Below are 17617 nucleotides of genomic sequence, written 5' to 3'. Positions count from 1 at the left end.
ATCTTATTGTATATCATTGAAGGTTGAAACTCATTTATATCTTCATTGGTTTAACGTCTATCTTGTTTGGTGGTTGAAATAAAGTCATTGTTGCTTCTTTTGTGATTATCATCCTTTGTCCCTCTTAGTGGAGAATGGAGAAATACTTTGCTTATGCTAATAAAGGTATATGTAGAAAGTAACATGTTGTCATTGCATGAGGACCATCAATATATATTTGTTAACGTTTTCGAATCCCTAATGAAACCCATGTGTCAATGACCCATTGGTTGGTTCTTGGCTATATATAATTGATTAGCATTGAAACTAATGCCAAGGGAGAAATCCATTACTTAGAATATTCCCCACCTTCTTCTTTCTTATTCATGCTCTTCCACTATTAAGTGCTGATTTAACATTTTGAGAGGGATCCAATGAATCAACCATGTACGACATTTTTCTTTATTTGCAAGAAGTAGTTCTATTTAGCGATGGATAGAGATACTGCACTTATCGACAAAATTGCAAAGTGACAACTTTTGGGGAGAAGCTTGTTGGAACATTATTGCATCAATAGTAAACATGACTAGAATCTTAATCAAATGATAAGTATTTTTATTAGTCATCTATTATTATAAATGATCATGCGATTACGACATTTTTACTTTCGTACAACATAGTTTATAGTATGAAACCCAATTAAGGATGATATAATTTATAATTTTTTTTTCAATTTTATTGATTTATTAGTATTATTGTGATTAGAGTTACATCTCAGATGAATCCCGCAGTGTTCAGGAGGGTTTTTGGGTTGCTCAAGTTAAAAGCAAGTCAATCTGACTTCGGGCTGGGCCTGGCCCTTTTAAAGCCCTAGCCCAAGCGCAACGTCCGGAGTCGGAGCAAGGCTAAAACGGTGCGTTTCAATATGACTGACGGAGAGGGAAAACGGCGTCGTTCTGGAAGAGAGAGGCCTGTTTAGCAAGTAGCGACGGAGGGAGAGCGTGGAGGATAAGTGGAGAGCAAGAATGGTGGGCGCTTCGTCACTGCAACCGCGACTTCTCTCTTCCTTTGTAGGAGATCGGTTTGTTCAGTCACAGAGGCCTCTTCATCAACTCTTTCGCTGCAATCCAGGTCATTTTCCTTCATTTTCTTGGATTTTTTTTTTCTCACTATGCATATAATCATTTATTGCATCAATCTTCTGAAGATTCCGAGAATCGGAGGAGTATATCCAAGAATCCTTGTGATTTATCTGCTATTTTATTTCCAGTTTTTACTTTTCGTTCAAGTGATAATTTTTTCCTTGAAACCAGTTTTTATGAAATGTGCTCCCGATTTGGTTGCTTGATTCCTGACTTGAGTTTGCCTCCTTGGCTTATTTCCGTTCCTAATTGCAGGAAACAAGCATGTTTCTATGCAATTATCAAGAACTTTTTCTGGCTTAACTAATCTCCTATTCAATAGAAGGTGCACTCTGAAATAACCTATCTCTTATTCTAAAGAAGGTCCAATTTTATTTTTCTATTATTATTACTGTTAAATATTTTGGTATGTGTAGTCTTATATTTGCTCACAAAAGAGATATAGACGCCGTCATATGCTGTTAGAAATAGCATGATGGACTCATTTCCAATACTGTGTTTGCACAATGAGTTGATTGAATTTCCGATGTCAAAGGGTTTTTGGAATTAATAGGATCAACTCCTTTGTTGAATGTGGTCTGTCAGGAGTTTTTAGTAGGCCAGATGGTTTAGTATTTTATGCAAGAAAGATGTTCATCATCTTAAATTATATTAAAAATGATTCCTATCAGTTCTTGCCATTCTCACCATCCATAAACTGAATGGAAAATGACAATTAGGATCATTTTTAAATAGCTGCCTATTGTTGGAGTGTGTTTTATCAGTCAAAGATTCAAATTGCAAGAATGATATGGCTGTGGGTGTGATTCCATACTGAGTTTAACCTCAAATTAAAGCTACATGTTTGCATGCAGTAGACATGGACACATGTATTTATGTGTCTATGCATATATATAGACACTTATACACATGATATAAAGACTTGAGTGCATATATATAACAGCTTAGTATTTTTTGAAAATAGCAGAAATCTTGAGGGATTGCCAAACAGCAAGCGTAAACGTCTAAGACCCGGAAAACTTTCTCCTCATCGACCGGTTCCAGGTCACATACTGAGGCCTTCTTATGTAACTTCTAAAAAGCCTCCTGGAATTGTGAGTGGACCAGAAGTGCATGATGAGAAGGGGATAGAATGCATGAGGAATTCTGGAAGGCTTGCAGCACAGGTCCTTGAATATGCTGGGACTTTAGTCAAGGTGACATCATAGTTGTTTCATCTCAATCTCATTCCCTCTTTCTTTTGATAGGCAAACCCCCTTCCCTCTTTCACTTCACTCCCATTGAACTTTTGGGAATGATTTTTCATTTTCCTTTTCCTTTTTGTTCTTTCCACTTTTCTCTTCTGGTGTGCTCTGGGTTGCCTGCTTTCTCTGAGTTCATGACACTTGGATTGCATAAATTGGATACAGAGTGTTGAAATTTTTTATAATTTTTTATTTTACTAGTCTTTTAGTTTTCATTGTGGCCATTGTAAACATATCTTATAACTATCAAGTTACATGTTTGATATAGCTGAAATACTAGCATCAAATTCATGTAATTAGCTAATAAGGGAAGGAAATAAGATGGAATACTGATTGCATATACATGGCTTAGGACGCAGGCACATTTCTTATGTCTGAAAATTTTAATTGTTGCTTCAATTGGCAGCCAGGCATAAAGACGGATGAAATTGACGAAGCAGTTCACCAAATGATTATTGATAATGGTGCATACCCTTCCCCCCTAGGCTATGGTGGATTTCCAAAGAGCGTCTGCACATCAGTGAATGAATGCATTTGCCATGGAATACCAGATTCCCGTCCACTTGAGGTCTATTTTACTTAAGGACTTACATTTCTTGAGCCAGTGTGGTTAAGTCATTGTGTTTTAAGTAGTCAAATCACTAATACAAAATTATCATTTGCAGGATGGCGATATAATCAATATTGATGTTACCGTTTATCTAAATGTAAGCATTTCTGGTTCTTGTAGTTTTCGAGCATTGTGAATTTAAATTAAATGAAAAGGTCTATTTGATTCTGACTCTAAATAACTTATGGGTGTCCATGTGAAGTTCATACCTTCTTTCTTCTTGTTGTCTGGATGATTTCATTATATGTTTGTATAACTTGGTTTTTGTGCTCAGATAATCTTTTCAAGTTTGTTCATTAATTTGGAGTATTGCTATTCCTCTATGTGCATCTTGGGTTACTTTCTTGGTTAATACTGTTCTTTGTCATAAATTATGCACAGCTATTCTTGCCTCATTTACTGTGTCTAAACAATGGTTTCTGTTGTTGTCCTTTTTATGAGTACATGAATTTTAGTATAGAATGCATAGGACATGGGTAGAAGGCCTAGGAGTGGGAGAAGATAACAAAAAGCTTAACCATTATGATTGTTTACTGAACTGGCGGAGTGCCTTCTTATATTCCATAGTGAAAAGTAAAAAATTATTAGCATAATTTTCTTGCTTATTTTAACTTCATTTCCAAAAAATATCATTTAACAGGTCATATTGCTCAGTTCATGTGTCTAATCGATTTGCCCTTTGTCACTGTTTTTGTCATGTTAAGCTCTTTTATTTTTATTTATTTTTATTTATTTTTTAAAATTAATTCCTATTCTGGAATACTTGGTTTTTTTTCTATTTTATTCTCCAGAAGGTTCTAAATTTTTTCATATTTTGTGTTGTTTCTGTTTTAAGAAAGAGAAACTTGCAGCCTCTTTCCTGTATGGAGTCTTGTTTTATGCAAGAGTAGGGTCTGAACCTCTAATTTCTCCCTTGAGCAGCTGGTGACATTTTCTTTTTTCATCATATGTGATGCATGTGCAGTTTACAATAGTAATGGTTTATTGGTCTACCTGCTTATATATTTTTTGCACATTTTTTTTCATTAATGAATTAACTTTACATATATTCTGCAGCTTGCCATTTTAAGCTGTATTGCATTCATTCATGCAACCTGATTGTCTTATGCAGGGTTATCATGGTGATACATCTGCAACTTTTTTTTGTGGAGATGTTGATGATAAAGCCAGAAAATTGGTAGAGGTAGTGTTCTGGAACTTTAACCTCAATAAAATTTCATGTATCTTTTCATGTTCGTGCATTTCTTGACATAAGGCATTGATGAACACTAGATTTGTTCCATTTATAAAAATAATTTATTGGTGGGCAGCTGAATAGATGCAAATAAGCTCCTTCTTAGTTCCTCAAGAACCATTCATATGCTGTTAGCAAAGTTGGTGTATTAATGAATAAAATTATTTGAAACTCGTGTCAAAGACTTAGTGTTTATCATTTTTTAGAGATGCCAATCATCTGAGTTTTGATAAGCTTGGGGCTTATGATCTGACCATGGGTTTGAGCTCTGTTTAAGTGCTTGACAAACCTGAGATGCATAGTTGGAACTTAGATAGATCAGTTTTCTTACAAGATGGAAAAATTGAAATTTACTGTTGCAAACCTAACTTTGAATCTTTAATATCTCTTCTAATTCCAGTAAAAGATTTCTTTGATGTTTTTATGTTTGTTCCAATTTGTGGGTAACTAAATTATCATAGAGCTACTTGACAAGGACACTCCACTTTTCACCATTTCTATTTTTTTTTTCCTTTTCCTTTTTGATAAGAAAATGAATTTATTGAAGGAGAAAGAGAACCATGGAGGACAAGGCATCATTAAGAAACAAGAGCAAGACAATGGCAACCATTGATGGAAAACAAAAGGGCTAAAATCCCTGCTCAAGTTATTTCTTGAATTTTGGACAACTCTTTTATTCATTTTTGTCCATAAATTGCATCTGATTTGAAGGGTTTTTTTCTCCCCTTGGAGGCTCTATTTGCTCACTAGGATGGTATCCATACTCATCAAACAACTATATGACCCAAACCTCCCAAGCTTTCAAACTGTAATTAACATTGTACCATGCTACCAAATGTATGCCCATTTTATTTGATCAAGCTGAGCATGAATTTCTTTTTCTCTCTATATGAACTGAAGGCTTCATTTACATAATATAAAGTACTTGAGAAAGGAAAACATAGGAACGGATATCAAATTCACTTGTTGGTTATCTGTGGAAAATACAATATATAATGAAAATTATTTAAAAACTTATATATCTTTATTTTTATATCCTTCATTCTTTACATAAAAAAGGAGTAATATGGGAGAAGTATGGTAAAAAAGAAAAGTGGTTGAGCTTAAACTTATTTTTATTTCATTCGCTTTTTTATTTCCTTCCTTTTTTATTTTTCTTCTTATTTTTCCCTTTCATAATTTCCCTCAAACTTTTCATGATCCAAGGGAGCCAGGGGCCTTATGCTCTGTACTACTCTGTCTAGAAAGCTGTGCTAGACTAGCTGTTGCCATGATTTAATCTAACTATGAAAATAATTGGAATGTTACATTAGGTGGCCATAAATTTATATCAGCTGCAGACTTTTGAAGACCATTACCATTTCATAAATCCCTCTTTCTCTTATTCAGTGTGCTCAAGCAAACAGGGGCAGACTGTTACTCTAAATATAATCTAATTGAAGATTATCATTGGAATTAACTTACTAAAAAGGGAAAAACAAAAAAGGATTTGCCATAATTGCCTTGAATAGACCCGATAAAAAGATTCTATCTTGATTCCATTGACTTTCGATCTTAGATTGGTTGGACATTGAAGCCATAGGAGCTCTAGATGCTAAAAAAATATGATTTGGGAATTAAATGTTTGGTTTGTCAATCGTTCAATTTCTTTGTAGTTGTTGTTATAGGGTTCTTTCTACTTGGCACATCTTCTAGCCTAGTTTTCCTCATACACTCACTGATAATTTTAGTAACTTTATGTCATTGTTATCTATTGTAATGGTGACTGTGGAAGAATTAATTAATTATTCCTTTATTCAATTATGCTCATGAAAATGGTGTGTTGTATTCATGCCTTAGGTAACCAAAGAATGCCTAGACAAAGCAATATCAATATGTGCACCTGGGGTGGAGTTCAAGAAAATTGGAAAAACCATACAGTAAGCATTTAACTATAGTTTTTGCTTTCTGTTCTTCTGTTCCCTTCTGTTTCCTTTGCTGGGAAAAAGTGTGGTTACATTAATAAATACAATTTTGGGAATCGGAGGGGCCAGTCTGGCAGCGGAAATGAAAATGTTTTTTTTTTTTCAGCAACATTTCTTGAAAACAAGGAACACGTTTATTTTTACTTTCAGATTATTTTCGATTGTTAAATTGTGTACTTTTTTTGGAAGTGCAAAAAAACGTCTTTTAACAATGATCTTTTTTCAGAAAATGTTTTCAAAAATGGATTTTAAAATTGTTTTACAAACGTGTGTTTATGTGTCATTTTTATTTTTTCCAGTTCTAAAAAAACAGAAAGCAGTTTTCATTTTTGCTGCCAAACAGCCCAATAGGTTTCTTTTTTTGCCATTTTCTTTTTCTGCATCTACTGCCTTCTGTTTAACCAACTCTTCTGGTTACCAATTACAGTACAATGTTCTCTTGGTCTTGGCTGTCTTGACTCTAGATGTTGAAAAACAACGATATTCTCATTTTAATGTCTGCCATTGGTTAAAGGCAGCATCAATAACTTACAGCTTGCATATGAATATATATGAATGTTTGGTTCCAGTTTAATTCTTTTTTTTTTTTTACAATTAATGTTCTCTTTTGAAGTGACCATGCAGATAAACATCGTTATGGTGTTGTGCGAATGTTTGTTGGGCATGGAGTTGGACGTGTTTTTCATGCCGATCCAGTTATCCTACACTACAGTAATTATCCTAACTTACACAATATCATTCCTGTTTGTGCCATATACTTCTGTGTTAGGCTATAGTTCAATCTCATTCATATGTTGGTTGTTTTATTCTCCTTCATTCATTAAATTTCTTGGGTTTTAGGTGGTTGTATTCAATGTTCAATGGTTGGACTGGTGGTTGAAATATGATATTAGCATGACATTGTAAATATATAATTAATATATTGTAAGATTAAAAATAATTATAAGAAGTTAAAATTATATATAAATAATTAAAAAACTTAAAATATTTCATCATCTTATATTTAATATTATCATATTTTAATAAATAACTAATTTATTATATTTAATTGTTGAGAAGATATATCATCTATCAAAGAATGGAATAAAATTTCATTATTTATTTTACTTACATTTTGTTAGTTTTATACTTATCATTTTCATTAGTATTTAATTAGTTTGATATTTTATCATTTTGTTATCTTGGTACAAATATTGGTTTAAATATATTTATTATAATTAACCGATGTAACAAAAGACAGCTTTGGCCTGGTGGTAAACCAGTAAACCAGCTTCAATGATTTGGAGAAGGCTCAGGTTTGAGCCCCCTCACCTGCTTCTGTTTGAGAATACAAGGGGGCAAACTGCCGGTCCAGTTAGTCGGTTCTCCAGTTAATTGGTCGGTTTGCTGGTAGATTCTAAAAATGACCCAATAAGTGAACTGAACCAGAGACATGACCAGTTGGCGGTTCAACTGATCTGACTGGCTGGTACGGTTTGGTTTCAAAATCATTGGTTGTATTTATTTATTTTTTTTGATAAGTAAAGGATATTCATTCAAAAGGCACAACGCCACAAGGTATACAGGGAGTATACAAGGCAGCTAAGGCCTCAAAAAACAACAACAAAAGAAATCACCTCCCTTTAAATGGAAGCTATCCACTCTAGGAAACCTATAAGGGAGAACGCCTCCTCACCTACATATAATTTGGCCCAACTCCACAGATTACAAACAAAAACATTCTTTAACTTCTGCACATTCAACACACCTCCCCTAAAAGCTAATCTATTCCTCTCCTTCCACACCGTCCAAAAAATACACAACGGAATGGCGTCCCAAATCTTTTTCCTTTTCTTTCCCACAAACGAGCCCCTCCAGCTAGCTAAGACCTCCTTTACACTTTCTGGAAAAACCCATTTCACATCAACTAAACCAAAAACAATATCCCATAGAGCTCTAACCACTGTACAATGTATAAGGATATGATTTACACTTTCTTCCTCACAACCACACAGGAAGCAACGATTTGGAAGTTGAAGCCCTCTTCTTTGAAGTCTATCCAAAGTGAGCACCTTCCCCCATGTCGCCTCCCATGCAAAAAAAACAACTTTAGTTGGCACCCTTGCCACCCAAATGCTCCTAGAAGGAAAACCTGTATCAGCAGACCTCGCCAACAAGCTATAAGCTTCCTTGACCCTGAACTGACCTCTTTTTCCTTTTCTCCACAGGACTGAATCTTCCTCCAGAGAGGGCTTGTGACCTCTCAAAATATGTAGAAAATCCCCAACCAATTCCATCTCCCAATCATTGAAATCCCGCAAAAAATTTAGATTCCAATTTCCTTGCCCTGAATTTTGATCCCACATTTCCTCAACCGTTGCATTCCTTTGAACCGTCATACCAAAGAGATGAGGAAAACATTGGGACAGCGCTGACTCTGTACACCACACATCTGTCCAAAATCTGATCGTGTTGCCCTTTCCTGCTCTGAAAGTCATGTTATTCCAACACCAATCTGATTCTTTCCAAATCTCTTTCCAAGCCCCTACTCCCACTGCCCCATTAGCCTTCTTTGGCCTCCACCCAAAATCCTCTTGCCCATACTTCACCTTGATCACTTGTTTCCAAAGATTTTCTTTGTCACAAACAAATCTCCATATCCACTTGCCAAGCAGAGCTTTGTTCAACATAGCTAACTTCCTAAGGCCTAGCCCACCTTTATCCTTGTCTGTGCATACCACCTCCCAATTTACCAAATGAATTTTCCCCTCCATATTTCCCCTTCCCCACAAGAAGTCCCTTTGCACTTTCTCAAGTCTTCTAGCAACAATCTTGGGCATTCTGAAGATAGACATTTGGTAGATTGGCATGCTAGTCGAAGTGCTCTTTATTAAAGTGACTCTTCCCCCTTTAGAAATATATTGCCGTTTCCAAAGAGCTAGTCTCCTCCTGACTCTCTCTTCCACCCCATCCCACATATAAGGCGCTTTATTAGGAGCCCCTAAGGGAAGACCCAAGTACTGAGAAGGTAAGGACCCCACCCTGCAACCTAGCTCAATAGCCAACTCCTCCATCTCCACCACTTCTCCAACTGGAATGATTTCACTCTTGGCTAAATTAATCCTTAGGCCTGACGCCGCTTCAAACCAGAATAAAATCCAACTTAAATGGGTTAGATGCTCCTTTCTGGCCTCACAGAATATAATTGTATCGTCAGCAAAAAACAAGTGAGAGATACTCAGAGGGGGTTCACTGCCACCCCTTATATTACACCCTGATAAGAAACCCCCCTCCACAGCTCTCCTAATAAGAACATCTAGCACTTCCATCCCCATAACAAAGAGATAAGGAGACAGGGGATCTCCTTGTTTAAGACCTTTAGTGCTAGGAAAGAAACTTGCAGGCACACCGTTAACCAACACTGAAAATTTGGCTGAGGATAGGCAGCTCCACATCTACCCCACCCACTTAGGCCCAAAGCCCATTTTTTGCAACACCTTCAACAGAAACTTCCAGTTGATACTATCATAAGCTTTTTCTATATCTAGCTTACATATAAGACCCTTTTCTTTTCGTTTCTGCCACGAGTCTATCACTTCATTTGCAATTAAGGAGGCGTCAAGAATTTGTCTTCCCCTCACAAAGGCATTCTGAGAAGTAGAGACCACCTTTCCAACCACTATCTTCAGTCTGTTAGCTAGCACTTTAGCCAATAACTTGTATAGCCCCCCCAGTAGACTAATGGGTCTAAAGTCTCCAAGGTCCTCAGCCCCACTTTTCTTGGGAATCAACACCAAGAAAGTATTGTTAAGGCTCTTAAGGAAAGAGCTATGTTCGTAGAATTCCTTGAACATTTCTAGAATCTCCTCCTTGATAAACTCCCAACAGCTTTGCCAAAAGGCCAGAGTAAAGCCATCCGGGCCAGGGGCTTTATCCCCATTCATCTCCATCAGGGCCGCATGGATTTCATCCTCTGAAAAGGGCCTCTCCAGATTCTCAGCCTCTTGATGGCTGATCTGTTCAAGCTGAATTCTCCCAATATCCGCCTTCCACCCCGTATCTTCTGAGAGAAAATTTTTAAACGCATTAGCTATTCCTTCCCTAATTTCCTGCTCCTCTAGAAGCCATTCCCCATTGATCTTAATTCTCTCCATAGAATTATTTCTACGGTGAGCACTTGCCATACGATGAAAGAACCCCGTGTTTCTATCCCCCTCCTTTAGCCATATTTCCCTTGAAAGCTGTTTCCAGTGAATTTCCTCCATCATCACCCATTTTCTGTAATTTTCTTTAGCCTCTTTCTTCAACTCTGTTTCCTCCACAGTCAGAACTCTCTCCTCTTCCTCCCTATCCCAGAATTCCACCTGCTGCAAGGCTTCAGATTTGTTGCTCTCCAGCTTACCGAAGACTTCCCTGTTCCAGACTTTCAGCTCCTTTTTTATTTCCTTCATCTTAGTAGCCAACTTGTAACTAGCACTGCCCCTTACATCAATTCCTTGCCACCAGCTACGCACCAGCTCTTTGAAGCCCTCAGCCTTAAGCCACATGTTTTCAAATCTGAATGGAGTCGGCCCACGTCTTATCCCACCCCCCACTAACATTATTGGGAAATGATCAGATACCGGACGGGGCAGTCTACATTTATTAATCCCACTGAACTGGTCTATCCAGCAAGGAGTCACCAGGAACCTGTCCAAACGCGCCCAGGTCTGATTATTCTGGCCCCCATTCCAAGTACATTCTCCCCCCTGAAGAGGAAGATCCACCAGCCCAAGATCATTCACAGTTTCAGCAAATTTCCTCATTGCTGCGCTAATTCTCCTTTGTCTGCTCCTTTTCCTCGGAAACAAAGTAATATTAAAATCCCCCCCTAAACACCAGGGGTCTTCCCACAGCCCTCTAATTGCCTCAAACTCTTCCCATAACGCATCCCTTTCCACTTTAGAGAACGGGCCATATACTCCCGTAAACACCCAGACAATCCCATTTTCTATGTTCCGGAATCTGCAAGATAACGTAAACTGTCCCTCTTCCCAATCTATAATGTCCAAAGTCCTCTTATCCCAACATATAAAAATTCCTCCCGAAGCCCCCTCCGCATTCACAGCTTTCCAATCTAGGAATCTCCCAGAGCCTAAACTTCTCGCTATGCTATCCGTCATAATTTGCATTTTTGTCTCCTGAATACAGATTAGGTCCACCCTCTGATTTCTTATAAACGTCTTTATCACTTTTCTTTTGGAGCTATCATTTGCTCCCCTCACATTCCAGCTCAGAATTTTCACCTTCATTGGACAATCACAATTTGACGCCCTTTGCCCTGTACCGAGCCTTTCTGTTTCATCCCCCCCTCATAATTTATGGAGCATTCCAATCTTCTTAGTTTCCTTTCAAATTTAGACTTTTCCAGTAGCTCTTTGCTATGAATTTTCTCCCGTCTTTTTCTGATTTTGGTCAAAAAATTCAATATTTCCTTCTCCAACCCCTCCGTGGGGAATCCCAGGAACTGGCTGAACCTCGCCAAGCCACTCTCTTCTCATTTGCCCTCCAGCTCCCTTCCCTCAACTTGAGCATCAAATATGTCCCCAACCCCATCCATCCCCCTGCCTTTATCACTACTGCTTTTGGATAGTCCCAATTCCTTGCATCCATTCATCCTTTCATTACTAGCCTCATACACTGTAAGCCACATTGAATTATCAGCCCGAACTGCCTCACCCAAATCCCCAGAATGATCGAAAAACTCCCCCTCCGGAGTCCGATCAAAAAGAAAAGAGTTGAGATGAGAATCCCCTAAAATCCTTTTCCCCCAAGAACTAGACCCCATTCCATACCTCATTGCTTCCTCTTCGAACGCCCTATTCGTCTCTGTCAGCCTGACCCCACCTTGAAGCTTCCTTGTGTCGTCAGACTCCCTCGCAATGAAAGGCTCTGGTGCAGGAGGATGACTGGGGACAAGACACTGCAGCATGGAGCCCATCTCCTCTTGGGCTACTGATGATTTTGGGCCCTCCCTTAGATTACCACCTGGATCGGGCTGTTGGGAGCAGCCCTTTGAACCACTTGGGCCTTCGTTTGACGGACGGACTAAAGGCGAAGCTAGGCCTTTAGCGTAGCAGCCCACATCTTCCATTCTAAGTGACGGGCCTGCCTCTGGGCCATAATCACTTACATCCACACCTTTCTTTTTCAAGTCCATGGACCCGCTCAACTTTGGGCCCACACATGGACTTAAAGAATGAATCTTGCCATTAGAAGCCCAGGTCCGTGATGTCGGGCTTAGATCAGGGCTGACCTCAACCCGACCCGGCCCCGCCCCCTGCACGTCCATCCCATCGACTGACAGGTTCTGCACCTTGGGCCTCACGCTCACCCACTCCTTCGTCACTCGCTGCCCCGCGCGTGACATCTCCTCATCCTAACCTCACTGCTCCGACGGCTAACTTCGTTTCTGCGTTTTCTCCTCAACACCGGCCAACACTCCCACCATAAGGACACCGCGTAAATCTCCTCCTCCGCTTCGATCTCCAGAATGCTCGGTCTAAGTTCTCCTCTCAATCTCACCAAGATTCTGGCCCATTGGAGTTCACCCATCAACTTCGTCTGTTCATCGATTGCGATGAACCCTCCACATTCGTCCCCCACTTTCTTCAATATCTCTGGGCTCCAAAACAAGATTGGAAGCCCAACTATCCTCACCCAGGCTTCCTTTCTCTCTTCCTCCTCTGCCCAACATCCACTCCTTGGGCTCCAGTATTCCAGCCTTACCTGGCTTCCTTCCATCGCGCGATGCCCAGAGGAAACAACGCGTCTGACCTCCTCCAATTTTTCAAATTCCAGCAACACTCTTTCCTTATCCAGCTTAGCCAGCCTTAAACTACCTTTGAGATTCCACGACTTTGCCCAGATTTGCCCCAACTTCGCAAGGTCATCTTCTCCCCCTGACCTATCTTTCCAACTCGCCACAGCACAATGATCCAATTTCTGTAAAAGTCCTATGGATTCCTCCCTTTTCACCTTCACTGCAACTACATTTGGGGTACCCGACATTGATCGTTTCACCATTGCTGCAAACGATCTTCCCCCACCAGCCTTCTCCACAACCTTTTCTTCCTGGTTAGTTGGTTTTTTACCGAGAAGCCCTACCATCTGATTAAGCTTCTCCGCCATGGTCATCCACCCCCTTTTATCCCTTCTACCTCTCGGGATGAAAATGCAGAACCTCTTCTCCTCTATATCGGAGACCCCTAGCCGTATAAACTCCCCCGCTTTGTTCATCCCTCGTATCATAGCATACGTTCTCTCCTGCTCCTTCCATTCCCTTCCCCATCTTGCTTCTTTCTCATCCTTAATACGGAGATTCAACCCTTCTAAGAAAAACCCTATGCTATCCGAACCCAATCGGACCCATGACGACACCCCTCCCTTCTTCTCCACAATAAAACCTTGGATTTTTCCTCTTCTATCCTCCACGACAATCTCGAACTCCTTGGATTCCACTGAGAAGCTGCACTCCTTTCTTCTGTTCCGCGGCGCCGAGCTCTCCTCCCCCTCCTCGCCGTCGCACTCGCCGTCGCATTCTCTCTCGCCCTCTCTCACACTCTCTCTCTCTTGCATTCTCTCTCGATGGAAGATTACTTTGCTGTCGTTCTCCAATCTAAAGGATTTCTAACAAATAGCATGCTTATTCTTCTTTACATTGTTGAAGTAAACCTTTGTTAGCATTGGTTGTATTTATTATTGCTAACAAATCTCTTTGTGGTTAACCAATGTGGTAGATTTTATTTTTATTTTTTTTTATTTTTTATTTTTTATTTATTTTTTTTCCTATTGGGATTTAAACCTGAAACCTCCCACAAACTCTCCCCATTCCTTTACTACTTGAGCTAGGCCAGGCGTAGTAGATTCTTGAACCACTGAACTCATGAAGCTTCAGTTCATCAAATACTGGAGCCTTGTACACAAATTCTGCATTCAATTGCCAGATTTCTAACTAGGGGTCAAGCTAATTGTTTTGGATGCCCCAACTTGGCATGGTTCAGGGCGGTTAGGTCAAAACATGGAATCTCCTTGCTTCCTGCAGTCTGTGACATAGCACCTGTCTCATGAGATGTAGGGATGAACAACCTGTTCTAAAGAAGGGGCCATTTGATATTGTGATTGCATGGTACATCTTAATTGGAGGCACCCAAGCTAACAGACACCTACCTATGTAGGAAGTTTGAAAATATCGCCTTATCTGACAGTATCGATATACAAAAATATATGCATGTATATTGTGATCTCTTCAAGTGAAAAAATTAGAAATTGCTCCTCCCCAATATATGCTCTTTCCCCTCATGCATAAATATTTATATACACATATTCTGTCAAAAGTCCATTAAATTCTGCATGACATGACTATTTTTTTTTGGTTCTTTCTAGGGAACAATGATGGTGGACACATGGTGTTGAATCAAACCTTCACTATTGGTAATGCATTTTCTTTCTTGAACTTTACTTCATTTAAACTATAATGCTTAGGATATATATTTCTTTTCATTTAAATTGTATGAGCACTTTTTTGATGAAAAACCTGGCATGTACATGTCTCAAATCCACAGTTGGCCTAGTTGAAGTGATTTGGTAGCTCAAATAACTAAGGAAATGCAAAACAACACAACCTAATATGACAATCAAAGGCCAAAGACAAAAAACGTTTAATCAATTTGTTGAGAGCTTAGACAATTTGTTTTTGTTTCTTTAATTTTTCTTGACACCCTGCAAAGTCAACTTAGATTTGTGTTCTCTTTTACCATATGTTCATGATGACACCACTAAAAATTATTCTCGGATCTGTTCAGATATCTTACACGAGAATAGTATAAAGTAAGTATATTCTCACTTATAGTTCAAAACCCAACATCAAAGTTAGTTCAGTTTGTGTGTTAAACTTGAATCTTGGCAAAGTTGCAGAAAATTTTTACTCAACAAATTTTAGTCTGTGGATGGTATGGGAGTATCATGGTTTTCTGTGTTTTACTCGGATCAATGATATTTCCATTAAAGTGATTCCTCAAATGTGCATATATGACATGCTTCTTTAAGATGATAGAAAGCAGCAATTATAGTGGTGGAGAAATAATTGTTCTTTTATGAGTGCATTACCTACATCCATCTTAGTTCATTTTTCATAGTTGCTGTTTCTTATGGGCGAATCAAAAGGAACAAGGATAGAGGGGAATAATGACAAATTCCTTTTGTTGCTTGGTCGGTTTTCCTTGACCCTTCATGGAGGAAGGAATGGTATTTGTTGAGTGAGAAATATTACTCTACCTTCTAGAGCAGGGCTCTTGAGGCCGCTTCTTCTCAATACTAAAAAGGAAACTGAGTACAAAAATGTAATTTTCATTTCCATAATACAAGGAATCAGAGGGAGAATTGGACTTCTGAACAACGCATCTAGAGTTCACACATATTGGTGACATCCGCACAAGCACAGCCATAATAAGAATATCGTCGAATATTACTCGAATTGTTCAGATTTACAATTTTCTTGGTATTGTGATCTCTATTCCCTTAAGGGTGTTTGAAGCTATTCCATATATACGATCATACAGACTCTGTTCTGGGCTTCTATAATTCTATTTAAACTGTTGGATCATGCCTGTTTCTATTTTTATTCTCATGTGTATTCATGACTGAACAATGTATCTCTTTACACTCTGCTTAAATTTGCAGAACCGATGCTGACAATCGGTAGCATTAATCCTATAATGTGGGATGACAACTGGACAGTCGTCACAGAAGATGGAAGCCTCTCAGCACAGTTCGAGCACACCATCCTGATAACGGAGAATGGAGCCGAGATACTAACTCAATGTTGAATGTGCCATTGCACCTATACATCTCCAAGTCCATTTGGGGAATAACTGTTGTTTCTATAATTAATTTTTGCGACGACCATAAGAAATGGTTTATTCATTATTCTCAGTCTGAAATATATTATTTATTAATTTTTTTTGTATTTCTTTCATATTTAAAATATAAGATATAAATATAACATGTATCATAAATTTATTTATTTTTATCAAAATTTTAATTTTTTATATCACTTATTTTATAAAATAAAAAATTAAATTTGTTGTTTAAAAAAGAACTAAAAAAATATTTATAGAATATATTATAAAATAATATTAATACATGTCTTATTTAATATAAATAAATTATTTTTATATATTGAATAATATAATATAAAAAATAAATTTTAAAATTTAAATATTTTAATAAAAAGTATTATTAAACATAAAAAATAATTTCATATATTTTTTAATAATAAATAGTTGAATGCAATATAATTTTTATTTTAAATAGATAAAAATTATATAGTTTTGGGTAGATTGAAAGGGAGAGACTATTTATCTTCCATGTTTTTCTCTTAATACATTGTACTTGACTAAGTTTGGTTGTTGGAAAATTTGAGGAAAAAGAAAACAAAAATAAAAGTGGGAAGAAAGTGAAAAATAGATTCAAAGACAAGAAATTATTTTTATATATATTTTTAAATTTATTTAACTCATTTTCCTTAATTAGATAAGGACTAGGAAAATGTTTGGTTTTTAGAAAGTATTAAGAAAAGGCAAAAAATGTCAAAGAAAATAATTTTTTCATATTTGGTTTCAATATGGAAAATATGAAATAAAATTAAGGTTATGTTTGGTTCCGAAAATTACAAAGGAAATAAAAAAAATGGTAAGAAAAATTATTTTATGATGTTTGGTTATCCTATCAAATGCTTTAAAGAAAATTAAATATAATTAAAATTGGTTAAAAACTAATACATTTTAAAATTATTTAATCTTTATATTGGTGAGTTAAAATAAATAAAATGAGTTTGAAGTAGCAAATAAAAATAATTTATCATCTTTTAACTTTATTTTTTATTTTCCTTCACTTTTTTTTTTTCCTTTTACTTTTGCTCTCTATTTTCTTTCCTTTGTATTTTTCCTCAAATTTTTCAAGAACCAAAGATAACCTAAATATAATTAAAATTAGTTAAAAATTTATATATTTTAAATTATCATATAAAATAATTTATTGATTTTAAATCTTTTTTTTTTTTTCTTTTCTTATGTTTTTTTCTCTTTATATTTTTCCCTATTATTTTCCTTCATATTTTTTTAGAACCAAACACAACCTAAATAATTTTAAAATGCAAAAATTTCTAATTAAATTTAATTATATTATATTTTATTTTATTTTCATATTTTTCATAATGAATTATTTTTCTCTAATATTTTTTTTTAAAGGATTTTCCAGAAACCAAACATTGCCTTTGAATAATAACACATTGTTATTTACATCCCGACCTTCTCTCACTAAGAAGGTGAAATATTTCTTAATATATTTGATTAGTCATCAATGTGAAATATATTCCTTATATATACCAATATTATTTGAAAATATATTCATTTGTATAGCAAAAG

General features: G+C 36.9%; 1 protein-coding gene across 2 annotated transcripts; it reads left to right on the top strand.

The window, feature by feature from the left end:
- Window positions 1-937: 937 nt before the first annotated feature.
- LOC117918738 (methionine aminopeptidase 1D, chloroplastic/mitochondrial) lies at window positions 938-16158 on the top strand. Of its 2 annotated transcripts, XM_034835599.1 has the most exons (10): window positions 938-1110; window positions 1377-1446; window positions 2089-2317; window positions 2772-2933; window positions 3031-3072; window positions 4087-4158; window positions 6049-6128; window positions 6787-6884; window positions 14577-14624; window positions 15873-16158. In XM_034835599.1, exons 1-10 carry the CDS (start codon window positions 1005-1007, stop codon window positions 16016-16018), a joined length of 1053 nt encoding a protein of 350 aa, XP_034691490.1. In that variant the 5' UTR covers window positions 938-1004; the 3' UTR covers window positions 16019-16158. The 2 variants fall into 2 exon arrangements, with proteins under 2 accessions (XP_034691490.1, XP_034691491.1); XM_034835600.1 differs by lacking the exon at window positions 1377-1446 and having other exon boundaries at window positions 1003-1110.
- The last annotated feature ends 1459 nt before the right edge of the window (window positions 16159-17617 follow it).

Source organism: Vitis riparia, chromosome 7 (genome assembly GCF_004353265.1).
Source record: "Vitis riparia cultivar Riparia Gloire de Montpellier isolate 1030 chromosome 7, EGFV_Vit.rip_1.0, whole genome shotgun sequence".
NCBI lineage: Eukaryota > Viridiplantae > Streptophyta > Magnoliopsida > Vitales > Vitaceae > Vitis > Vitis riparia.
The sequence above is the reverse complement of the archived record's forward strand: the minus strand, read 5'-3'. Positions and strand labels throughout refer to the sequence as shown.